Source organism: Prionailurus bengalensis, chromosome E3 (genome assembly GCF_016509475.1).
Source record: "Prionailurus bengalensis isolate Pbe53 chromosome E3, Fcat_Pben_1.1_paternal_pri, whole genome shotgun sequence".
Taxonomy (NCBI): Eukaryota; Metazoa; Chordata; class Mammalia; order Carnivora; family Felidae; genus Prionailurus; species Prionailurus bengalensis.
In genome coordinates, this window is record NC_057357.1 from 7888912 (window position 1) to 7915488 (window position 26577).

At 39.5% G+C, this 26577-nt stretch overlaps 1 protein-coding gene across 1 annotated transcript in view; it reads right to left on the bottom strand.

Annotated features, from left to right (window-relative positions):
* The window catches only part of LOC122471997 (NXPE family member 3-like), a 29710-nt gene extending 17554 nt beyond the window's left edge, over window positions 1-12156 (bottom strand). The window contains 2 exon segments of the mRNA XM_043561278.1: window positions 5709-5823; window positions 11857-12156. Of these exon segments, the coding sequence (XP_043417213.1) occupies window positions 5709-5823; window positions 11857-11861 (120 nt within the window). The 5' untranslated portion in view covers window positions 11862-12156.
* Between the last annotated feature and the right edge of the window lie 14421 nt (window positions 12157-26577).

The following is a 26577-nucleotide window of genomic DNA, read 5'->3' on the forward strand; positions in this document are numbered from 1 at the left end:
TAATTATATTTAGTGATGTTTGAATATTGAGTCAGCTTCGTACACTTGGGATAAAATCCACTTGACAATGATGGTTCTCCTAGGAAGGTTTTTTTTTAACTGCAAATTCAATTTCTATAATTGATATGAGGCTATTCAGGTTATATATTTCTTTCTGAGTCATCTTTTGTTGTTTGTATCTTTTAAGGAATTTGACAAACTTTTAAGGAGTTTGTCACCATCAAAGTTATCAAATTTACTTGCTTAAATCTATTCATCTATTTAGTATCTGCAGAATATTTACTGACATACCTCTTGCATTCCTAATATTGAAAATTTTTGTCTTTACTCTTTTTTCCTGATGAGTTGCACTTCAGGCTTAAGTTTTATTGATGTTCTCATAGAACCAGCTTTCAATTTTTTCTTTTTTTCTTCTGAGAAAGAAATTGAGAGAAAGAGAGAGAGAGAGAGAGAGAGAGAGAGAGAGAGAGAGAGAGAGAGAAGGGCAGAGAGAGAGGGAGAGAGAGAATTCCAAGAAGGCTCCTTGCTGTCAGCCCAGAGCCCAACGTGCGCATGATCCCATGAACCATGAGATCATGACCTGAGCCAAAATCAAGAGTTGGACACTCAACCAATTGAGCCAACCAGGTGCCCCTCAATTTATTTTCTATATTGTTTTTCTGTTTTCTATTTTATTTATTTCTGCTTTGATATATATATTTTTCTGCTTACATAGGACTTAATTGGTTCTTCTTTATCAGTTTCTCAGAACTCAGGTGGATACTGAGTTCATTGATTTGAGATCTTTTTTTTTCTTTCTTTTTCCAAATTTTTATTTAAACTCTAGTTAGTTAACATGTAGTGTAATATTGTTTTCAGGAGTAGAAGAGTAGAATTTAGTGATTCATCACTTACATATAACACCCAGTGTTCAACACAAGTGCCTTCCTTAACACCCACAATCCATTTAGCCCAACCCCCCACCCACCTCCCTTCATCAACCCTCAGTTTGTTCTCTATCTTTAAGAGTCTCTTATGGTTCATTTCCCCCTCTTTCTTTTTTCCCCCCTTCCCATGTGTTCATCTGTTTTGTTTCTTAAATTCAACATGAGTGAAATCGTATATTTATCTTTCTCTGCCTGAATTATTTCATTTTAGCATAACACACTCTAGCTCCATCTGCATCATTGCAAATGGAAGATTTCATTCCTTTTGATGGCTGAGTAACATTCCATTATACACACACACACACACACACACACACACACACCCCACATCTTTATCCATTCATTGGTCAGTGGACATTTGGCTCTCTTCATAGTTTGGCTATCATTGATAATGCTGCTATAAACATCAGGGTGATGTAACCCATCGAATCTGTATTTCTGTATCCTTAGGGTAAATATCTAGTAGTGCAATTGCTGAATTGTAGGGTAGTTCTCTTTTTAGTTTTTTGAGGAACCTCCATACTGTTTTCCAGAGTGGCTGCACCAGTTTGCATCCCCACCAACAGTGCAAGAGCATTCCCCTTTCTCTGCATCCTTGCCAACACTTGTTTCTTGTGTTGTTAATTTTAGCCATTCTGACAGGTATGAGGTGGTATCTCATCATGGTTTTGATTTGTGTTTCCCTGATGATGAGTGGCGTTGAGCATCTTTTCATGTATCTGTCAGCCATCTGGATTTCTTCTTTGGAAAAATGTCTACTCATATCTTCTGCCCAGTTCTTAACTAGATTATTTGTTTTTTGGGGGGTGTTGTTTGATAAATCCTTTATAGATTTTGTATACTAATCCTTTATCAGATATGTCATTTGCAAATATCTTTTCTCATTCTGTAGGCTGCCTTTTAGTTTTGTTGATTGTTTCCTTCATTGTGCAGAAGATTTTATCTTGATGACGTCACAAATTTTGCTTTTGTTTCCCTTACCTCCGGCAATGTGTCTAGTAAGAAGTTGCTATGGCCCATGTCAAAGAGGTGGCTGCTTGTGTTCTCTAGGATTTTGATAGTTTCCTGTCTCACATGTAGGTCTTTCATCCACTTTGAATTTATTTTGGGGGATGGTATAAGAAAGTGGTCCAGTTTCATTCTTTTGCATGTTGCTGTCCAGTTTTCCCAACACCATTTGTTGAAGAGACTTTCTTTTTTCTGTTGGATATCCTTTCCCACTTTGTCAAAGATTAGTTGACCATATAGTTGTAGGTCCATTCTGGGTTTTCTATTTTGTTCTATTGATCCCTGTGTCTGTTTTTGTGCCAGTAGTCTTGATGACTTGCTTTGTAGTCCAGAATCATGATGCCTCCAGCTTTGCTTTTCTTTTTCAGGATTGCTTTGACTATTCGGGATCTTTTGTGGTTCCATAAAAATTTTAGGATTGTTTATTCTAGCTCTGTGAAAAATGCTGGCAGTATTTTGATTGGGTTGAATTAAATGTGTAGATTGCTTTGGGTAGTATAGACATTTCAACAATGTTTGTTCTTCCAATCCATGAGCATGGAATGTTTTTCCATTTTTTTGTATCTTCTTCAATTTCTTTCATAAGTGTTCTATAGTTTTCAGAGTACAGATATTTTTACCTCTTTGGTTAGGTTTATTCCTTTTTACCTTATGGTTTTTGGTGCAGTTGTAAATGAGACTGATTCCTTGATTTCTTTTTCTGCTGCTTCATTATCGGTAAACAGAAATGCAACAGATTTTTGTACATTGATTTTATATCCTGAAACATTGCTTAATTTGTATATTAGTTCTACCAATATTTTGGTGGAGTCTTTTAAGTTTTCTACATAGAGTATCATGTTGTCTGCAAATAGCAAATCAGTTTCCTTGCTGATCTGGATGCCTTTTATTTCTTTTTGTTGTCTGATTGCAGAGTCAAAGCTCTCAGTTTTTCCCCATTGAGGATAATATTAGCTGTGGGTCTTTCGTATATGGCCTTTATGATGTTGAGGTATGTATATCTATCCCTACTTTCTGGAGGGTTTTTATCAAGAATGGTTGCTGTATTTTGTCAAATGCTTTTTCTGCATCTATTGAGAGGATCATATGGTTCTTATCCTTCTTTTTATTTATTTTTTTCAAATTTTATTTAAATCCAAGCTAGTTAACATATATATCTTTCCTTTTATTAATGTTGTGTATCACATTGATTGACTTGCGAATATTGAACCACCCCTGCAGCCCAGGAATAAATTCCCACTTGATCATGGTGAATAATTCTTTTAATGTACTCTTGATTTGATTTGCTAGTTTCTTGTTGAGGATTTTTGCATCTAGGTCATCAGGGATATTGACCTTTTAGTAATTTTCCTTTTAGTAGGGTCTTTGTCTGATTTTGGAATCAAGGTAATGCTGGCCTCATAAAATGAGTTTGGAAGTTTTCCTTCCATTTCTATTTTTGGAACACTTTGAGAAGAAGTATTAATTCTTCTTCAAATGTCTGGTAGAATTCCCTTGGGAAGCCATCTGGCCTTGGACTTTTGTTTGTTGGGAGTTTTTTTTTTTTTTTTTTTTAATGTTTATTCATTTTTGAGAGGGGGGAGGAGCAAAGACAGAGGGAGACAGAGGATTCAAAGCAGGCTCTGTGCTGACAGCAGACAGCCTGAGGCAGGGCTCCAACTCAAAAATCTGAGATCAGGACCTCAGCTGAAGTTAGACGCTCAATCGTCTGAGCCACAGGCACCCCTGTTGGGAGATTTTTGATTATTAATTCAATTTCCTTGCTGGTTATGGGTCTGTTCAGATGATCTATTTCTTCCTGTTTCAGTTTTGGTAGTTTGTATATTTCTAAGAATTTGTCTGAGATCTTACTTCTTTTCTGACAAAGGCATTTAGTGCTATAAATTTCCCTGTGAGTATCCTACAAAAATTAATAGGTCTGTTTTCATTTTCCATTTGTTCAAAATATTTTACAATTTCCTTTAAGATTTTCCTTTGACCCATGAACTATTTAGATGTTGCCTAGTTTCCAAATATTTGGGAGTTTTCTTGAAATCTTTCCATTATTGATTTCTAATGTATTTTCAATGTGATCTGAGAACACAATTTTGTATGATTTGAAACATTTTAAATTTATTTAGACTTGTTTTATGATTCAGAATACAATCTATTTTGGTAAACATTCCATAAGCACTTGAAAAGAATGTGTATTCTTCTGTGTTGTGCGGAGTGTTCTATAAATGACATAATTGGGTCAAGTCAGTTGGTACCGTTGTTCACATCTTCTGTATGTTAACCTATTTTCTGTCAATTTATACTGTCAATTATAGATGAAGGGATATTGAAATCTCTAATTGTGAATTTGTCATTTTTTATTTGAAGTCCTGTAAGTTTTGCTTCATATATTTTGAAACTATGTTATTAGATGCATAAACAGGTCTGTTATGTCCTCTTGACGGATTGCTGAATCGATCCTTTTAACGTTATGAAATATTTCCCTTTATAGCTTCAATTCCAGTCCAACACCTCAGGGTCTATTCCAGTCTTCCCTTTCCGTATTTGTAAGTCCTTCAATAATGGAAACTGGTTTCTCATTATCCTGAATGCATTTACTTACTTGCCTGATTTCCCTGTATGAAACCAATTTCCCAACATTTCCCTGCTCTTGTCCAGCTGCCACCTTTCTTGACTGCCTTCCTCCATAATTCCCAAGGGCTTATCACTCTATAGTGGTATCAGGAAATGCCATCTCTTGAAGTAATCTTTTCCTCTGCGAGGATCATATCCCTAAGATACATACTCTATCTTGAGATAGCACTTTTCTACTAAATTCTCATTTCCTGTTCTCTGATAAAGAACTCAAAACAAGAAAATATGTTCAAGAAAAGATTCTCAGTTTCACCAGAACTAGTCAGAGCAACAACAAAAATATACTTATCTCAGGCTAAATGGCAAAAAGTTTGAACTAACGCCCAGAAAACGGAGCTATAGAAGCAACTCAGTTTGAAGATAACTGCTATTTAGCTTAACATAAATGATTTGTCTTTTGTACATACATAGATTTCTATCTTTAAGGTTTCTTTTATTTTTTCCCTTAAATTTTTTAAATGTTTTATTTTGTTAAATTTTTTTAATGTTTACTTATTTTTGAGAGAGAGAGACAGAACACAGCAGGGAGGGGCAGAGAGAGAAAGAGAAAGGGAGAGACATAGAATCTGAAGCAGGCTCCAGGTTCTGAGCTGTCAGCACAGAGCCCAACGTGGGGTTTGAACTCACAAACTATGATGAGTTGGACGCTTAACCAACTGAGCTACCCAGGCGCCCCTATTCCTGATAGAGCTTCTTTTTGAATAGTTCAACTTTTTTTTTTTTCTTAGTGGAACCAAGGGGAAAAGGAAACTCTTACATATATGCAGAGGTAGAGAGGGACAGCAGGGCATCCTTAGAGACAGGTATGGGGGCTATCTCAATTTTAAGATCTAGAAAGGAGCCAGGTGGGCTGGAGCAGAAATATAGCACCTTGGGGGAAAGAAAGCATGGAGAGCTCAGGTTTCCTTCTTCCCCTCAGTTTTTCAGGCTAGTGTTTTGGACTCCCTTACAGTTACCCCTACCTGCTATAATTTGCTCATTCTTTTTCTAAGAGCTTGTCCCTCTTGGACACTTCTGTTTCTGGATTAGAAACAGGAAAATGGAATGATGAAATGGAGAGCCTCCTTCAGCTTCCTTCTCCTGGATGGAAGCAATTGGTTCAAGCTCTATGGATAGAGAGAGACAAGTGGAAAGAAATATACTTACACAAATTGCAATGACTGATCCCACAATCACAATCATGTGCCACCTGAACGGTCTGATGAATAGGTCTGTGGAAGCCTGGAGTTGTTTACTAGACATCTGGTGTGTGATCAAGACCCTAAATAGATAAAAGTGTCAAATCAGAAGCAGTGTCATTATAAACATGGTGCAATATGAGTTTTCTACTGTCTCCCCCATAAAGAAGATGGATAATGACAATCACCATGGATGAGATGACTTTTGTAGAAGTTCAAGTGTCCAGTGGAGAAGTTTCAACACACCCTTGGAGCAATTATGATCCAGCAATTCTATTCATGTACACAAAAAACTTATATGAGAATGTTTTATTCATAGTATACCCAAATTGAAAAAGAAAACACAAATATCCACCAATGGAAGAATAGATAAGCAAGTTTTGGTATGTTCATACAATTGAATAACAATTAGCAATAAAAAGAAAACAACTACAAATAAATGCAATAACACGAATGACTTTCAAAAATTATCAGGTTGAGTGAAAAAAGCAAAACCCAAAAGGTATATATTACATGATTCTTTTAATAAGAAGTTCTAGAAGAGGCAAACTAATCTATGGTGATAGAACTCAGAATAACAGTTGGCTCTGGTAGAAGGGGTTGACTAAAAGGGGGCATGAAGGAACCTTATGGGGTTCTGGAAATGTCCTTTATCTTGAATTGGGTGATGTTTTTTATATATTATATACATTTGTCCAAATTAGTTATAGACAGATCTGTGCATTTGACTATATGAAAACTATATCTCAATAAAGAGAAGAAAAGATAAGCATGTATACTTATATAATTCATAACTAAATTTTACACACTATCAGCATGGTGGAGATGGTGCATGGGGTAAGATTAAGGGATATGAGAGTACACTAAGTATTTGTATCATTCGAGGGGGAATATACAGATGATGATATACTTCTTTTTGATACTATTATGAATGAAACTGTTTGTATTTTTTTTAAGTTTATTTATTTTGAGAGAGACAGAGAGAGACAGAGACAGAGAGAGAAGGGGGGAGAGAGACCCAAGCAGGCTCCACACTGTCAGTGCAAAGCTCAGTGCAGGGCTTGAACTCAGGAACTGTGACAGCATGACCTGACCAAAATCAAGAGTCAGATGCTTAACCAACTGAGCCACTTAGGTACCCCAAATGAACTTTTTTTATTTTTGGATTGTTCACTCATAGTGTTTAGAAATATAATTTTTTTTTGGCATATTAATCCTCACAACCTTGCTGAACTTGTTTGTTAGCTCTAAAAGTTTTCAGCGCATTCCGTAGAATTTTATTTATACAAGATCATGTCATCTGGAAAATAGAGGGAATTTCACTTCTTCCTTTCAAATCTATATGCTTTTTTTAAAACACTTTTTTAATGTTTTTATTTAGTTTTGAGACAGAGAGAGACAGAGCATGAGCAGGGGAGGGGCAGAGAGAGAAGGAGACACAGAATCCAAAGCAGGCTCCAGGCTCTGAGCAGTCAGCACAGAGCCCAACACGGGGCTCGAACTCACAGACTGTGAGATCATGACCTGAGCTGAAGTCAGATGCTTAACCCACTGAGTCACGCAGGCGCCCCCAAATCTATATGCTTTTTATTTCATTTTCATACTTGGTTTCTCTCACCACCTCTGGTACAATATTAAAATCAATAAGGGGTAAGTAAAATAAGAAATCAATAGAGGTGGGGTGCCTGGGTGGCTCAGTTGCTTAAATGTGGGGCTTTGGCTCAGGTCATGATCTTGCAGTTCATGAGTTCAAGCCCCACGTTGGGCTCTGTGCTGACAGCTCAGAGTCTGGAGCCTGTTTCAGATTCTGTGTGTCTCTCTCTGTGTCCCTACCCCACTCATATCTTGTCTCTCTCTGTCTCTCAAAAATAAATAAAAACATTAAAAATTTTAAAAATAAAAAAATTAATCAATAGAGGTAAGTAAACATAAGCACAAGTAACAAATATAAGACTAAAAATAGAATGTACAATGTTTAAACCATCAGGAAAAATATTTGATTCATCTATTGAAAAGCAGGGAAGGACAGCGGCACCTGGGTGGCTCAGTCAGTTTAGCGGCTGACTTCAGTTCATGTCACAATCTTGTGGTTTGTGAGTTTGAGCCCCGCATAGGGCTCTGTGCTGACAGTTCAGAGCCTGGAACCTGTTTTGGATTCTGTGTCCCCCTCTCTCTCTGCCCCTCCCCACTCGTGCTCTCTCTCTTTCTCTCAAAAATAAATATTTTTTAAAAGGCTATTTCTTTAAAAAAAAAAAAAAAGGAAAGTAGGGAAGGAGAAAAAAAGAAAGTACAATAAATGGGAAATTTGAAATACATTAGAAGAAACAAGTCATAATTTATACAGTCATTGAAATAAATGTAAATAGGTTAAACTCACCAATTAAAAGACAGTGGAGTGCAATCAAGAACATATGCTCTTAGTAGACCTCTCACCACAAGAAAACACACAAAAAAGGATACAGGCTTAACTACATTCCAACCTCTCCTCCCAAACTCACCAGATTCAATCTCTCTACCACAGAAAGGAAGTGAATGAAGAGTTCAAGAGCTGACAGAAACATTACATTAATGGCTGCCCCTGCTAGATGGAAACATCAGAAGTGAGGGATAAGTGTTTTCTCTACCACGACCTCTGTAATATACAAAGAACTCTTACCAATTGATTAGAAAAAGATAATATCATGGACAAATGGGCAAATGTCACAAATAGTTAGGTTTGTCAAATAGCCAGCCTTAGGAATAGGTGCTCAAATTCACTAAACGCCAGAAAACTATAAATGAAAACAACAATGAGATATAATTCCCTATTTCTGCCTAAAACGTGGAAGAAAAGAAAGGAGGAAAATAAATTTTGCTCGTGAAACTTTGAAGTGTTTAAAGCTTTTTGTTGTTGTTGTTTTAAGTTTATTTATTTACTATGAGAGGGAAAGAGAGCTGGGGAGGGGCAGAGAGAGGGAGACAGAGAATCTCAAACAGGCTCCACATTCACAGCGTGGAACCCACTGCAGGGCTTGAACTCACAAACTGTGAGATTATGACCTGAGCCAAAATTCAGAGTCAATGCTTAACTGACTGAGTCGCCCAGGCATCCCTGTTCAAGCCTTTTTGGAAGGCAATCTGGCCACATATATGAATATTTAAAATGCAAATACTCTTTAAACCAGCAATTCTGGCTCTTAGATAGCTATCCTAGAGAAATAAAAGAACCTATTTGAAAGGAATGGGATATTTATTGCAGCACTGCTCACAGTCGTCCAGACTGGAAACCAAGCATATGTATATTAATAGGGGAATTCTACCATGTTATGCAATGAAATGTTGATATGGGATAGAGTTATACTAGGTAACTTGGAAGTGTGAACATAAGGTATTACTAAATAAGAAAAGCAAGGTGATAAAAGTATGGATTGAAGTATATCACATTTCAAAACCAAGAAAAAATCTATCTATTTGCTTATAAAGTATATGTATATTATATAAGCATAGATACACAGACATACACATATCTCTGTATGACAGTAATTGAGTATGGAGAAAAATATAGAAGGGTACACAGCAGATAGTAACATATGTAGAACAGAAATAGGGAGATAAGTGTTCATTTAGGAAGAAGAGATAGGAAGAAAGAAAAAATTCATGATTTTAAAATACACACACACACACACACACACACACACACACACAGTATGTGTAATATCATCCCATTCATGTAAAACTATACACATGTGTGTCTGAATGCATAAAGGGGTTCTTGAAAGGATGGTCACCAAACTGTTATCTCAAGGTAATGAGATTTCAGGTGTCTTCTATTTTTCTCTTTATATTTCCATGTATTATTCAAATTCAAATAAAAAGCATGTGTTATTTATATGATCACACTTTAATTACGGAAATAAAAAGTGTACTTTTATAGAGGAATTCTCTTCCTCCTCCACTGAGGCTGGATTCCAATAAAGGACAGGATTAGGTGGGGCAAAGACGGGCATATCCCTAAGTACTACTGCCTTGGTGGCCGATGACATATTTAAGTAGGAGAGGACCATGTTTAAGTAGGAGTCCAAAGGACTACTTATAAAGGGCACATGGGCATGGGGCCTCTTTCAAGTTGTCTAGAGCCAGAGAGAGAGATGCATCCACTGGAAACCTGGCCTGGAGCTTGAAAACCAGGCCTTCCACTATCCAGCGTGAATCCTGGGACTGGCAAAGAGCTAATGCTGCCAGACTCAGTGGCAACCTGGTTCTTGGGCAGGATGGGAGACCATCAAGCTGAGGATAAACTGAGACTCCTCTTGACCTTCTGCATTACTTTCTGCCTGTTCTCTAACCCAGAGCAGCAAAGAGCCCTGGGCCAAGTGAGTGGTATCACCAATGTCATTATAATTTTCTGTATTATTGTCTCCAACAGTGCCCATGTGGAGACTGAGTGAATATAAAATATCCAAATGCAATTAAAATTATGAGGCCCCATTAAAAACATGAAGCAATTAGCAGTAACACAGCCACCTGGGCAGATTTTTAGCTTCTGCCCAAATGAAGATGGAAGGCAGGAGAAGTGTATGAAAGAGATTCAGTCCCCCAGTAGCTATTAGCAAACTCCAGAAACATTCCCCTTCCATCTCTTTTCTTGAAATGTGAGGACTTGGCCCCCAATTCCACTCACCTAGTCACTTTTTCACTCTATCAAGCACCTAGAAACTCCACCCCTGCTTCTTTGTACTTGTAATATTGGACAGACTTCCTTAAAATCTAAAAGCTACTGGCACTGCTCTAATAAATCTAGTCATCCTACACTGTCAGGCATCTGCTTCCAGATTATTACCACATCAGGTTTATTCAACATCTTATCAAATCTAAGGCAAATACTAATAAGAGAATTTCACTTGGGATAGAGCCAGGGATCTCTTCCCTGACTTCATAAAGCAGCTGCAACCTATTCTTTAATTCCTCTCCCTCCAGCTCCTCCTTTAAGAGGGAGGGCTTATGTCTTCCTCTGCACTTCTTGTGGCTGCTGGAAGACCTGGGAATCCAGAACATCCTTCTTCAGAAATTCCAGACATCCTACCACTCAATTGCTCCTTTTCACTCCTGAGACAAGGTTGCAGGCTCCATATTCTCCCCAACACAGCTCTGAGACCTAGGCAGACACATTCAGCTAGGGCAGACCAAGAAGAGGAACCAATCTACCTAATTAGAAGTGCCACCCAGGGCAGAGTCAAGTTGACATCATAACTCAAACACTAGAGGGACGACAGCAAAACCATGTCAGAGAGGCTTATTCAGCTAATGAATAAGTCACTACTGTAATATACACTTGAACATACTGTTGCAATTTGGGTGGCAATCAGCAGGTTCCCCAGCCAGCACTGTATTCAGGATCACCTAGACGACTGCTATGCATCAGGCAATGGTCAATAGGAGCAAAAAGGGAAGTAGGAACGAAGGAGACCCCTTTGCCACCACCCAATGCCACCTCCCTTTTCCTTTTCCTCCAGTTCTTGAGTGAGAATGAGCATGCAGGGAAACCATGAGGTAGGCTACAGAACCACAGGGTCAGCTATGGGCTTACTTGTGTAGCACCACACTCTAAAATACCTTGGTCATCATCCTTGGCTCTGCACAGTTGGATGCTGGCTACTGCCTAGCAGGGGTGGACACCTAATATTCTAACCTAGAGATACTCCACATCTCACCCTCCTCCCAACCACGAACCTGCTCCCAGTTGCCAGTGCTAACAAGGTTGCCATCTCTGAGGTCTTTTTCTCCATTAGCTTTCTCAAGTTCCCAGCAATATTTGACAATGTTGACCACTTTCTCCACCCTGAAGTTTTACCCAAGTCTCCTGTTTTCTTAATCACTGGGGCACTGCCTCATACCCCCTTCTGTGGACATTACCCAATGTTCTGTTTGTACATACCACTTTCCGAAAACCAGGTGCCATATCCTGTGCCCTTCTTTGTATTCCACACAACAATAAGGACAGTAATTTGCCCAGATGATGATTTTAATTCATGCTGGTTGCTTGACAGTAGACCAAATACCCTGTTCCCCAACTTGAGTCTGCCCATGTGTCCACTTTCTCTGCTCACATTTCCTTTCTGAAGCCTCAGCCTGCTTACCTCATCTCAGGATACCTCTCAGCTCTTCTTGTTCTTTCTATCTTTCCTCTGTAAAGTCCCCAAAGTCTTGTTTCCTCTTTTCATAGCAACTCACAGGGTAACATCCTGCCAATGGCTCAAATATTGCCCAAGCATGGCATCTCCAAACGTGAGGATGACATGGCCAGTCACCACCCAGAATGAAGTCAAATGTGGAGAGAAGGCATCTGTAGTAGGAAAGAGAGCCACGCTTCTTAGCAGAATAAAGTTAGAGGCTGAAAACACAACAGCAAAGAAGAAATGTCTTCTTATTCCTTATTCCTTCTTATTCCCTGCAGGGGAATAAGTCTGCAGGCAAGAGGAGCTTAATCACTGTAAAACACTATGGTCCAAACCCCCAAAGAATAACGACTTCCTCTTCCCACTCACCAGAAAGCCTTTTCTACTGATTGTTGAACAAAGCAAATACTGGCGAGAGGGCCATGTACATCTCCTTTCTAAAAAGAAACTAGACTTGAAGCTAATACCTAGGAAGATGCAGGGAATGTGCAGGATGATGTCCTTGCTTGAAGATTGAGTGCTTTTTTCCTGAGTCAGAATTTTCATTGTCTTCTGTGTAGCATTCAAGCACTAAGAAGTGAAAAGGGACCCAAGTTGGGGGCCAGGAGGATTCCCAGTGTCATGGCTGTAGGAAATGCATGAGAGCTTAGGGGAAAAAGACAAACTTTGAAATCCGAGTTTACACAGGAAAACATTATTTTGATTCTATTTCCAAAATAGATAATACAAATTATTTGATCAGACAAAATAAGAAAGACTGATTTACAAAAAGGAAAACTCAGAAAGCAGAGAGGGAAGTATTCTGGCCAGAGTCTGGTAAGGAGACAGAAATCCCACTAGATTGAGCAGAGAGAATTTAATATCAAGAATTGTTAACCAGGTATAAAGAGCTGTGCATAGGTAACTGGAAAAGCAGGAGAACACTATGTTGTTGGGTAGGTTCCAACTGCCGGAAGCAGCCACTACCCTTGGGACTGAGGGAGTCTAGCCAAGTTGTTAGAACGGTAAATACTTAGAAACGTAGGAGTCCATGGAGATAGTACTCAGACCTCTGCGGAGTGGCGCTGCCCAATTGGTTCTGAAAGTGTTGAAAAAACCACAAACTTGATCAGCTTCTGCTCCTGGAAGCAATAGGTGCCACCAGTGTGAGGAGGGTATCTGACTCGCTGGAAGGACACAAGCAGCAATCCCATAAGAAACAGACAGGAATAGCAAATCCTGTCTCTTTGCAAGTCCTCTCTTTCCTGCAGCCTTGCCCTCTACTTCTGGCATCCTCTATTGGAAGAGCCTAACAGGCAACCAGCAGGTAGAGCAGCAATGTTTGCGGAGTCCCAGCCCCAGACTCACAAAGTAGAGCATAGAAGGGTAAGTTTGGAACTGAGAGACAATAGCATGTCTAACAGCAGAGGCAGACAAAACAGTAATTAAACTTGTTGCCTAGAAGTTGTTCCATGTGAGAGGTGCCTGGGTGGCTCAGTCAGTTGAGCCTCTGACTTGATTTTGGCTCAGGTCATGAGCCCAGGGTCATGGGATAGAGCCCCCCATCAGGGTCCAGGCTGACTGTGGAGCCTGCTTAACATTCCCCCTCTCTCCCTCTGCCCCTCTCCCCTGCTCATGCACGCTCTCTCTAAAACAGAGGTAGTAATAATTAAAAAAAAAATAAGTTGCTCCACGTAAGCAATCAGCTTAGCTATAGGTTTTCTAGCAATAAGGCCAACACTAAGGTTTATAAAATGTTTTCTTTCCTAGTAAAGCAAGATACAGCTTTGGAGAAAAGCACTCTGTTAACCAAATTGCAGAAGACACAGTGGAGGGAGGAGGGTTGTCTGGGGGAGAACTTGAGATAACAAGGTCTCTAAGGGAATGGAGTTTGGCTGAGTTGGATCATAGTTGCAAGGACTAAGGGAGAGGAGTCGTGCTCAGGGGTTTGCAATGTGAGGGTCCAACATGTTGGTTTCTTTCTGGGTCAGAATTTCCATCATGGGCTACTGTCACTTTCAACTAGCTGTTTCCTGAGTTTTCAGGCAAGGCTGAGAGCTGAATACAAAATAAGTAATCACCTAAAACCATATCCAGGAAGTGTCAAGCATTTACCTTTTCCCTGGGATATACATTGCAAGGCAAGGGCTCAAGCCCTGCTACTAGTCCAGGAAACCACTTTGGGTATGATATACAAATCCTCAGAGATCTTCTCGCTTAATTCTGCTACCTCACCTCTTCCCTCACCCTGCTCCCATCTCAAAAAATGTTGCCATGTGATTTATATCCTTCCTGGGCATCTCTGTTTCCCAGCCTGGAATGTCCTTCTATCTACAATGTCCTAGAATGCTCTGTGTCTAGCTAATTCACAATTCTCTTTCAGAACTCAGCTCAGGTATCTCCCCTTTGTGAAATTCTTCCCTAGGCCCCAGAGGCTGGGTCACATGCCTATCCTGTTACTCTCCATAGCTCACCTCTGTTATAACACTTACTGTATGAAATTGCACTGCCAGTTACCAGGGGCAGCATAATAACTGACTCTGATTAATCAGAATTCTTACTTTCCAGAGATGGAAGCTAATTCTGGCTGATTAAAGAATAAGGGGTATTAATAAGAGGATTCCGTGTACTCCCCGTACTGCTGGGAGACTGGAAAAGCAAGCTTGAATGCTAAGTAAGCTTGTAGGAACTAGAGGGTCTAAGAAACACTCAGACCTTAATTAAGGGTCTAAGGAACCCTTACACCATGCTCTGAACATGCCTGCTGAGGCGTCCACCACCAGTGCTGCTGCCTGACAATCATTGGGAGAAATATCTGCTGTTGTTTACACCAAGGATGCCATTTTTTGTGCCAGGAGCCTGACCTTGAAACTACCACCACTGATACCACCCTTACCAGCAAAATGGATTCTGTGTGGACCTCATTTTTCAGGTCACTCATGTCTGAATTGAAGGATGTGATATTATGGAAGCCAAGAATAGGAGAGTTTCATAAAGGAAGGCGTGGTCCATGATGTAGAAAAAAATCAAAAGGTAAGGACTGGATAGTGTTCATTGGATATACCCTAAAAGGGGTTTACCTTAATAAGAGCAGTTTTGGTTGACTGGAAGGGAAAGCAGGGTGAGATGTGAAAGGGAGGAAATGAAGTTGGGGAGACCCCTCTTTCAATAACAATAGCGCTGCAGCTTGAAGGCGTTCTCACTGGCCAAATCTGGAGTAATTTAAGAATCAATTCAAAGGAAGTATGTCCTTGGTAGTATTATCTGTGGAAAATTCTGTGAGATCCGAAATAAATGTAGGTTTCTCCAGAAACCATATGTATTTTCTTCTGTAAGGTGCCCGGAGGCAACATGAATCTAGAAGCACTTAAATTAATGTTGATCTAGAGATTTCTGAAGCCACCCAAGTGATGCCAATTTTGGTTGAAAATCAGCATGAGGACTGGCTTATGGCTATAAAGTATTAGTGGACACTTTCCCCTGCAGTTCTACTCATCAGATGTGCCCAAAGTAGTTTTCCTTGTGCTCCTTGGGTCTGGAGTTATATCTCTATATTACCCTTAGCCTAAGGGTAGAGTCCTTTGAGATCACAGTTTGTCTAGGGCTCTTCTATTAGACTGGGCACTTAGACCTTGTCTTTCCTTTCCAAGGCTACAAAACAGATGCTAAAGAATTAAAATTATCACCAATATTAGACATATCACCAATACACATGATGAAGTTGTGTAAAACTAAATACATATGTGTGCAAATGAGTATAATAAAAATAGGGAGATCTGAATAAGACTGGTAGATTGTATCAATGTTAATATCCCAGTTGTGATATTGTACTATCTATCCCAAATATATTAAGAAAAAAAGGTACAGAATAGTCTATGCTATATGTTACCTTTTGCTAATGGTGTGTTGTGGGATTTGGTCCAACTACCCTGATGAAGACAACTGAAAAAAAGTAATTAAAAGAAAGTTTTAAAAAATTATCAGGAAAGAAAAGGGAAAGGATTAGAGCTCAGAGATAAAATAAGGCTGGTTCTAAATGAGGGGTATTTGTGAATAGAGAAAGCAGACATACAAAGCTCTGCTTCTGCCATTCTTAAGAGGTCAAGTGAACATAGGTCAAGTCCTTTGGCAATAAAGTCCTGTAAAAGACTTTAGTGAAATATGTTTTGCTTTTGGCTGAGACCCCCAAAACACCTGGGATTATTTACCAATCCACGAAAGTTCCCTGAAAGGTGGAGATGTATTTTTGGTGGAGCAGTGGGGGTTGGAACTTAGCACCTACCAAGGGAGAGCCCTAGTGTTATGTTCCCTGTACTGGGCTAGAAACTGAACTTTACTCTGGATGTTGGTGTGTACTATATTCTCAGAGACTATAAAGATGGCTCACAAAACTTCAAACTTTGTTCCTGAACTATAAACACTCTCAGATGTCTGCTGGAATGAAAAGTCTTCTTCAGAATATGATAACATTGCCTAAGGTCTTACATTATACATAAAAGTATCTTTTCAAATAAAATGTCCAGGAAACAATCAAGTATCACAAGACATATGGTGAAGCAAGACAAAACAAGCCAGGAGAATACAGTGCGAAAATAGAACATAATTAATTTGCAGTCCTGGAGGAAAGAAGAAAAGAATGGAAAAAGTTAATATTTGAAGAGATAATGGCTGAGAATTTCCCCAATTAAAGATGTAACGAAGGGCATCAATCTACTGTTTCAAAGATCCCAACAAGTTAAAGAATTTTTTGGAAAATCCACATTAAATAACATTTGACTGAAAATACAGAAAAATCCAATGAAAAATAAGAGAAGACAAAAAGTGATCAATGCTAAGAATGAAATAAAGACTATCACTAAAGACTCTGCAGACATCAGAGGTATAAGGGAATACTGCAAACAACTTTACACACATAAATTTGACATTGTAGATGAAATGGATCAATTCACTAAAAAGCACAAACTATTAAACTCACCTAATATGTAACAGTTACTTTGAATAGTGCTATAACTATTAAGAAAAATGTAAGCATATAACCAAATGCAGTATGTGTACCTTGTCTGAATCCTGATTCAAACAAATGTAATAGAAAAAGATCCACCATATAAATAGCAACCAAAGAAAGTTGGTATAGACATTAAGGCAAACATCATTTCTACAAATAGGAAAGGTTTTCTCATAATGATAAAAAGCTCAATTTGCCAGTAATATATAATAATTCTAAACAGCTATGCATCTAATAATATGGCATCAAGGGCACCTGGCTGCCTCAGTTGATGCAGTGTGCGACTCTTGATCTTGGGTTGTGAATTCGGGCCCCATGTTGGGTGTAGAGATTACTTAAAAATAAAATCTTAAAAAAATGGCATCAAGTAAATAAAGGAGATTTTTATATGTACCTATCAGTAATTGGTAAAATAACTATACAAAAGATTAGTAATGATGTAAAAGATTTGAACAACATGATTTTATTTTTTAATTTTTTTTTTATGTTTATTTATTTTTGAGAGAGACAGAGACAGAATGCGAGTGGGTTCGGGGCAGAGAGAGGGAGACACAGAATCCGAAGCAGGCTCCAGGCTCTGAGCTGCCAGCACAGAGACCAACATGGGGCTTGAACTCAAGAGCTGTGAGATCATGACCTGAGCCGAAGCCGGACGCTCAACCGACTGAGCCACCCAGGCACCCTTGAGCAACATGATTTTAAAAAACAGTCCTATTTAGCCAATAAATTAAGTATCAACTGTAGAATATGCATGCGAATATTTACAAAATTGATTGTATCCTGGACTAAAAAGCAAGGCTTATCAAACCTAAAAATATTTAAATCATATGAAATATGTTTTCTGGTCACAATGCAATTATATTAGAAATCAATGACAAAGAGGCACCTAAGTGGCTCAGTCGGTTAAGCATCTGACTTCAGCCCAGGTCATGATCTTGCGGTTTGTGAGTTTGAGCTCCGCATCGGGCTCTGTGCTGACAGCTTGGAGTTTGGAGCCTGTTTCTGATTCTGTGCTCCCTCTCTCTCTGCTCCTCTCCCGCTCATGCTCTGTCTCTCGTTCTCAAAAAAATAAACATTAAAAAAAAAAGAGAGAAATCAATGACAAAAATAGTATTAATGGAAAGATATTTATTATCTCTCAGTTGAAACCACACTGAACTAAAAATTCAGTATAACAACAGTTATTCAGTATAATCACAATTATGCAATATAATCATAAAAATTCCAACAGGAATTGTTTTCAATTTCACAAATTGGTGAAAGATTTCTATGGAAGCTCAAAAGGCCAAAAAAAAAAAAAATCTGCCAAGGCCCTTTTATTTTTTAAATTATTTTTAATGTTTTTTTATTTCTGAGACAGAGAGAGACAGAGCACGAGTGGGGGAGGGGCAGAGAGAGACAGAAACACAGAATCCAAAGCAGGCTCCAGGCTGTGAGCTGCCAGCACAGAGCCCAATGCGGGGCTCGAACTCACAAACAGCGAGATCATGACCAAAGCCGAAGTCGGACGCTCAACTCACTGAGCCACCCAGGCGCCCCATGCCAAGGCCCTTTTAAAGAACAAAAATGTAGGTCTTGTCTACCAGAAATGCAGAATTATTACGGAACTTTAGTAATGAAGACTGGGTGGTACTGGCGCAGATATAGACAAATCGACTCACTGTACAGAATAGACAGCCCCAAACAAATCGATACATTGACACCTGATTTGCGATGGAAGATGTACTGCAGAGCTATGGGGGATGGATGGACTTCTCAGTCAACATGTCAGGTCAATCAGGTATCCAAACATCCAAAACTTTTTTTCTTTTTATGTTTATTTTTGAGGGAGAGAGAGAGAGAGACAGAGTACGAGCAAGGGAGGGGCAGAAAGAGAGGGAGACACAAAAACTGAAGCAGGCTCCAGGGTCTGAGCTGTCGGCACAGAGCCTGATGTGGGGCTTGAACTCATGAACCGTGAGATCATGACCTGAGCCGAAGTGGGACACTTAACCGACTGAGCCACCAGGCACCCCCAAAACTTTTTTTTAATGCTGTTTCATAAGTAATCCAGAGAAATTCAAATTAAAACCACATGAGTCACTACTACACACCCACAAGTTTTGTCAAATATTTTTAAATGATAATATCAAATGCTGGCAAGAATGTGGAACAAGAAATGCTTGTGAAAGAGTAAACAGGTAAAACCACTTTTTAAATACTGGCAGAACCCAGTAAGTTGAAAGATAATCTACTCTCTGATCAGCAAAACCACCACCAGGTGACACCCTGCAGAAATGCCTATTTATGCAGGCTGTAGAGTTACATGCACAAGAACACAGCAGCATTTTTCATAATAGCCCATCAACAGTAGAATGTAAACATATAGGGTAATATAATCATACAATGAAATATAAGTGAAAATGGATGAACTGCAATTATATGAAAGAATATGGATGAATCTTAAATACTTCATTGAGCAAAAGAAGCTAGACAAAACAGAATTCATACTGTATGTTGTCATTTATATGAAGTTGAAAATTGGGTAAAATGCACATATATTGTTTGGGAATGCCTTATAAGTTGGTAAAACCATAAAGAAAGACCAGGGCAAAAATATCATAAAAGTTAGAATAATGAGTACATCTAGAATAATAGGAGAAAGGGAGGGATATAACTTGGGAGGGACATGGTATCAGGGGCTTCTGGAGTAAAGGTCTTTTTCTCTTATTTAGGGTGGGAGTTATATGAGTGATCATTTTATAACAATTTGTTGAACTGTTTCATGCATTTTCTGTTTTGGTATATAATAAAATTTTAAGTAAAATTACATACATCCATTATATATATGCATGAATACATATACATTTAATATAGTGACTCAACAATTCCTTACATCACCTAGTGCTCATCACAACATCCCTCTGCAAATGCTTAAGTTAAATCTATCAAGTCTTTAACTCTAAATTTGTTTTTATAGGGAATACAAGAAATAGAGGACGAACTAAATGTCACCATCAGGGAGCAATCAGAAATGTCCAGAAGGTGGGACATTTATTTGACAGGACAACTGGCCCTGACTTTTCCATTAAAAAGGATAAGGGAAAGGAAGGGCTAGCCTGGAGTTAAAGAAATCAAGGAAGAAACCACCAGGTCCTGGAATGCATCTTGGCTTTGAGAAAACAGTTGCATGGATTTTTGAAGGACAATGGAGGAAATCTGATTATGAACTGGATATTAGATTTAAGGAATTATTACTCATTTTGTTCATAATAATCTTTTTTGGTTTTCTATACAAATATTGTTTTTAAAATATTTATACCAAATTATTTGGGAGTAGAATGTCATGATTCTGTAATTGCCTCAAACACTTAAAGCATATGAAAATAAAGTAAAAAGGGACAGGTATATGCCACCAGAATGTAATGGAAATAACACTGTTATTTAAGTTGCAATGTCCTTGAATAGGCAAGAGGGGATGAGAACCAGAGCTGAGTAGAAGGACCAGTGACAGATAAGAGCATGGAGTTTCCTTTACAAAAACAGGTGAGAAGATAGAAAATTCTAGTACAGATGCCAGAAGGTGAGGAAATATGGTAGTGGGAGTCTGTGTGATTTCACTTCCGGTTGCTTTGTTTGTTCAAGAAGGTATGTTAGGTCATCCGCCGAGGGTGAGGTTGAGGAGGGCTTCAGGAGAGAGGAGATGCTGGGAAGCAGTCACCCAGGAGCACCCAGTGGGACTAAGGCAGTGGCTCTTTGGCTTCGTGCACATCAGCAGCACCTACAAGGCTTGTTGAAACAAACACCGGGCTCCTCCCCAGAGTTAATGAGTGGGTGGACCTGGGGCTGGGACTGAGAAGCTACATTTCTAACAAGCCCCCAGGTGAGTCAGCCCATCTGGGGACCACATTTTGAGAGCCACTGTGATTACTGTGCAGCATTAGGGCCCCCTTAAGGTGTGCGGGCCAGTGTTTCAAGTGAGAATTGTCAGCATGGTTGAACGTTCCTCTCCAGATGTGTTCTGCGGCACAGGTGTACTTGCAAAAGAGGCAGAGGGTTGAATGTACCAGAGCCAGAGATTATCACCAAGATCATCAAACAGCTGGTTCCTTCTTGTCATTCTGGACTTGGCTCAAATGAAAATGCTCAAAAGCACCATCATTGACCTTTTAATCCAACCATCTTCTTCCTCTTCACCATCTCAAAACTTTCACGTTGTTTTCTCTCACAGAACTTTCCACTGTCTGGAGCTTTACCTATATTTGTTTTGCTCCTTGTTTCTGAGCCTTTCCACTAGAGTTTATGCACAAGAAAACAGTAATCTTGATTTCTTGTTTTGTTCCCTGCTATGTTCCTAGAACCTGAAGAGTGCTTGGACATCAGAGGGGTCCAGAGGTCGGCTCAATAAATATTTATTGATGAAAAATAAGAAAGAAAGAAAGAAAGAAAGAAAGAAAGAAAGAAAGAAAGAAAGAAAGAAAGAAAGAAAGAAAGAAAGAAAAAGGAAGGGAAGGGGGAAAGCGAGACAAGGAAAAACAAATTACTACACAAGACACTAAGCCATAGTATTAATTTTGAATATGAAGAAGGAAAAAATTACCTAATTACAAAAATATAAACACAGTTCATTGATAGATCTAAAACTAATGTCAATCCACTGGGCAAATGGGAGTCTAGCTAGTTGCTCACTACCCTATTTTCTTTCCCGAAGACTTTGTTTCCCAAATTCCCTGTTTGGGCCACGAGTGGGTTGTGGATGTTGGAATTTGGGCAGCTAAGATGTATACCACTTCCATGCCTGGACATAAAACACCCCATATAATCCTCTATTCTCTCAATCTCTCAATCAATGGGCTAGATGCAGAGGATCCAGTAGTGACCCTGGGGAGGCCCTGAGGGACACTGGGGACTTAGGATAAAAGGGACCTTGATTCTGGAGTCAGAGCTTAAAGGACAGCAGTATGAAGGCTGTTCCCAGTCGCTGACTGGACTTCAGGGGAGTTCAGAATAAACTTTGGTGCCAAGTCATTGAAATTCCAGGGCTGTTTTTATTTTGCAAAAGAAAAAGATGAAAGTAAAAAAATTTAAAAAAATTTTAACATTTATTTATTTTTGAGAGACAGAGTGTGAGCAGAGGAGGGGCAGAGAGAGAGGGAGACACAGAATCCGAAGCAGGCTCCAGGCTCTGAGCTGTCAGCACAGAGCCCAACGTGGGGCTCAAACTCACGAACCGCAAGATCATGACCTGAGCTGAAGTCAGACGCTTAACTGACTGAGCCATCCAGGCGCCCCAGCTGCTGAGTGGTTTTTTTTGTTTGTTTGTTTGTTAATTTTTTTTTCAACGTTTTTTATTTATTTTTGGGACAGAGAGAGACAGAGCATGAACGGGGGAGGGGCAGAGAGAGAGGGAGACACAGAATCGGAAACAGGCTCCAGGCTCTGAGCCATCAGCCCAGAGCCCGACGCGGGGCTCGAACCCACAGACCGCGAGATTGTGACCTGGCTGAAGTCGGACGCTTAACCGACTGCGCCACCCAGGCGCCCCATGCTGAGTGTTTTTAAAGAATATTTCCATTTGTAAGATATCCACTTGGTTCTTTGTAGTATGTAAAGAATTCAAAGTAACATATACATAGATTAAGATAAAATTGACTTCCAGGAGGGATCTGAGCTTCCACTCCCACCTGGAAGCAACATGACAGAACAAGGTGGGATGAAGAATGCTAGTTTGCACTGTGTCCACTGCCCCTGGTGTCAGTAAGGCAAAGTGTGGACCTGAACTTCCACCTTTGTCCAGTGGAAATGAGACAATGAGAGTTGGTGCTCCATTGTCACCAGGCTGGCATCAGCAGGCTCCCAAGAGAGCTGAACATACATCCCATCTGGACCTGCTTGCTACACCTAAACAAGGTGACTGCCTTCTAAAAAGAAGAAAGGTCAAGTAAGATGCACAGTCTCATGATATAACACCCAGAGCGTCCAGTAAACAATAGAAAATCATTAATCAATACCAACAACCAGGATAATCACAACTGGAATGAGAAAAGATCATCATCAGGTGCCAATATCAAGAGAACTCAGATATTGGGGTGCATGGGTCTGACTTTGGCTCAGGTCATGATCTGTCAGTTTGTGAGTTTGAGTCCTGCATCAGGCTCTGCATTGGCAGTGTGGAGCCTGCTTCAGATTCTCTCTCTCTCTCCCTCTCTCTCTGTCCCTCCCCCACTTGTGCTTTCTCTCTCTTTCTCTCTCTCAAAATAAATAAATAAACTTAAAAAAAAGAGCACTCAGATGTTGGAATTATCTGATAAGGATTTTTAAAACAGCCATCATAAAAAATGCTTGAATGGGCCATATGAACACTACATATCTATTAGTATAGATACAATTTAAAAGATTGACACTTCCAAGTGTTGACAAGGATATAGAGCAACTGGAATTTCTAAAATTTTTTTTTTCAACGTTTATTTATTTTGGGGACAGAGAGAGACAGAGCATGAACGGGCGAGGGACAGAGAGAGAGGGAGACACAGAATTGGAAACAGGCTCCAGGCTCTGAGCCATCAGCCCAGAGCCCGACGCGGGGCTCGAACTCACGGACCGCGAGATCGTGACCTGGCTGAAGTCGGACGCTTAACCGACTGCGCCACCCAGGCGCCCCAAGCAACTGGAATTTCTAACCAATGATGGTAGGAATACAAAATGGTACAACTAGTTTGGAGAACATTTTGGCAGTTTCTTAAAAAGTTAAGTCGCTCAGTCAATTGAGCACCAACTTTAGTCCAGGTCACAATCTCGTGGTTTATGGGTCTGAGCCCCAAATCAGGTTTGCTGTTGTCAGCCTGTCAACATGGAGCCCACTTCAGATCCTCTGTCCCTGTCTCTATCTGCCTCTCTCCCGCTTTCTCTCTCTCTCTCAAAAATAAATAAAACATTAAAAAAAAAAAGTTAAGCATATACCTACTATATGATCTAGCCATTGCACTTTAAGATATTTATTCAAGAGAAATGAAAGCATATCCCCATACAAAGACTTGTGCGCAAATATCCATAGCAGCTTTATTCATGATAGCTAAAAATTGGAAAGAACCCAAACGTCCACTGACAGATGAATGGATAGTCAAGTAATGGTATATCCATACAGTGGAAAACTACACAGCAGTAAATGGGGAATGAGCTATTGTCACACGCAGAAATGTTGATGAATGTCAAAATAATTATGTTGAGTGAAAGAAGCCACACAGAAAAAAGAGTATGTATTGTATGGCCACATTTGTGTAAAGTTCTAGCAAATGCAAACTAAGATAAAAAGACAGAAAGAAGATGTGTGGTTTCCTGGGGAGGGAGTGGGAGGTGGGCATGAGAAGGATTAGGAAGGGCCATGAGGAAACTTTCCTGGGTGTTGAGTATGTTAATTATCTTCTTTGTGAAGATTGTTTTCCAGGTGTACATATATGTTATAACTTATGAAACTGCATACTTTAAATATGTGTTTATGGTTTGTCAATTACACCTCAATACACTGTTTACAAATAAAGGGGAGCCTTGGGGAACCTGGTGGCTCAGTGGGCTAAGTGTCTGACTCTTGATTTCAGCTCAGGTCATGCTCTCACAGTTGTGAGTCTAGCCCCCTGTCAAGCTCTGTGCTGGGAGCCTACTTAAGATTCTCTCTCCCTTTCCTGCTGCCCTTCCTCCTCTCAAAAAAAAAATTTTTAAATTAAAATTAAAATAAAGGGGAACCTCAAATTAGTCTAGTGACTGAGGGTGACGATATGGCAAATTTCTAAACTTTGCAGGAAGATAGGAATGTATCTGAGCTTCCCATTTCAGATCAGAGAGGATATGCTTAGATGAACATTCCTCAAAAACATGGTAAGCAAGAGCTACAATTAGCTTGTTGCTAACTTTACAATTGAGTTCACAGAGAGTGTGATCCATTGAACATAGGGCTAGCTTTTCTATTCTACTTTCCTTCTCCCCAGAAGTCTTTGAGATTTGTAATATCTTTGCACAAGGCACTGTTTCTTGGGACATACTTTTATTCTATATAACCACTAGAGATGTTAAAATGTTTTTCTTTTCTAAATAGAAGGTAACTCACAGGTCCTGTGACAGTTTTCTGTTTTCCATTAATCTTGACTATTAGAAACTGGCACACATGGAAGATATGGGGTTTGGATTAATTTAACTTTGGAGGAGCTGAGGAAACTACATGCATTGAGCAAGAAGTCATTCAGGATTTAGGTTCTAAAAGGACCACAGCCTACTCGCTGTTCAATAAGGGAAAGAAAAAAAGCAAAGCAAAGCAAAGCAAAGCAAAGAAAAGCAAAGCAAAGCAAAGAAAAGAAAAGAAAGCAAAAGAAATTGAGGTGGAATGTGGGACAAAAGTTTGAATTTTATGTCATTTACAAGTTAATTTTACTTAAGAGAATAAATGGGGATTTTATTTATTAACTAATTGGGGGGTGCTTTTGTATATCAGAAACTGTATTATTTGAAAGGTTTTTTTAAAATTCTGTCATTTGACTCATTACATAACATCTGGTTACCTAAACTGGAAAGGCAGCTCAATGGTACTAATTACATTCACGTAGCTCTGACTCTTTCACTTACATGCCCTTGGAAAAGTCCCAGCATCCTGCCCCACCTCTCTACTGAAAACACAGGAGTCTTGTTTCTCAAAGCCCTCTCCTTGTTCACCTTTCCTTCATGAAGCTCCAAGTGTCCTGCTCTCTCCCCACATAGACACTCACAGCGCATGTTGTCTCTCAGGTACTCCCACCAGTGCAGAAGTGTGGAGTCCCCATCATGTGGATATGGCCAGCCAGCAACCCAGGATGCTGTCAACAGTGGAGGAGTGGCCAGAGCAGGACAGGGACTGCCACATATCTCAGTGGTAGAAGCCAGAGGGGTTTGGGCCTGGAATCCCAGGGCAGAATGGGGGCTATGGGGACAGGGCTATAAGGAAAATGAAACACAGTACAGGGCTAACAGTTATAACTTAGAAAACGCCAGGCATTCTTTTATGTGCTTTATATATATTACTTCATTTACTTTTTACAAAATCTATGAAGTACTATTCTTATCTCCATTACAAAAGGGACACTGAGGTACTATACATATATAAACGTAATACAAAATGGATAAAAGACTTAAATGTAAGACCTTAAATCATGAAACTACTAGAAGAAAATTTAGGGAAATAACTTTTTAACATTGGTCTTGGCAATTATTTTTTTGGATATGACACCAAAAGCACAGGCAAAACCACAAATGGACATGTGTGACTGCATCAAACTAAAAAGTTTCTGTACAGCAAAGGAAATAATCAACAGAGTGAAAAGGCAACCTACAGAGTGTCTGCAAACCATATAATTGATATGGACTTAAGCTCCAAAATATATAAGTCCAACAATTCATTAACAAAAAAACCTAATACCCAGTTATAAAATGGGCTAAGGACTTGAGCAGACCTTTCTCCAAAGAAGACACACAAATGGCCAAAAGGTATATGAAAAGATGCTCAACATCACTAATCATCAGGAGGATGGAAATCACAGTATCACCTCACACTTGTCAGGATGACTATTATCAAACAACAACAACAATAGCAACAACAAAATTGTCAAGGATGTGGGGCAGTTGGAACCCTTGCACACCGTTGGTGAGAATGTAAAATGGTGCAGCTGCTATGGAATACAGAATGTATGTTCCCCCCT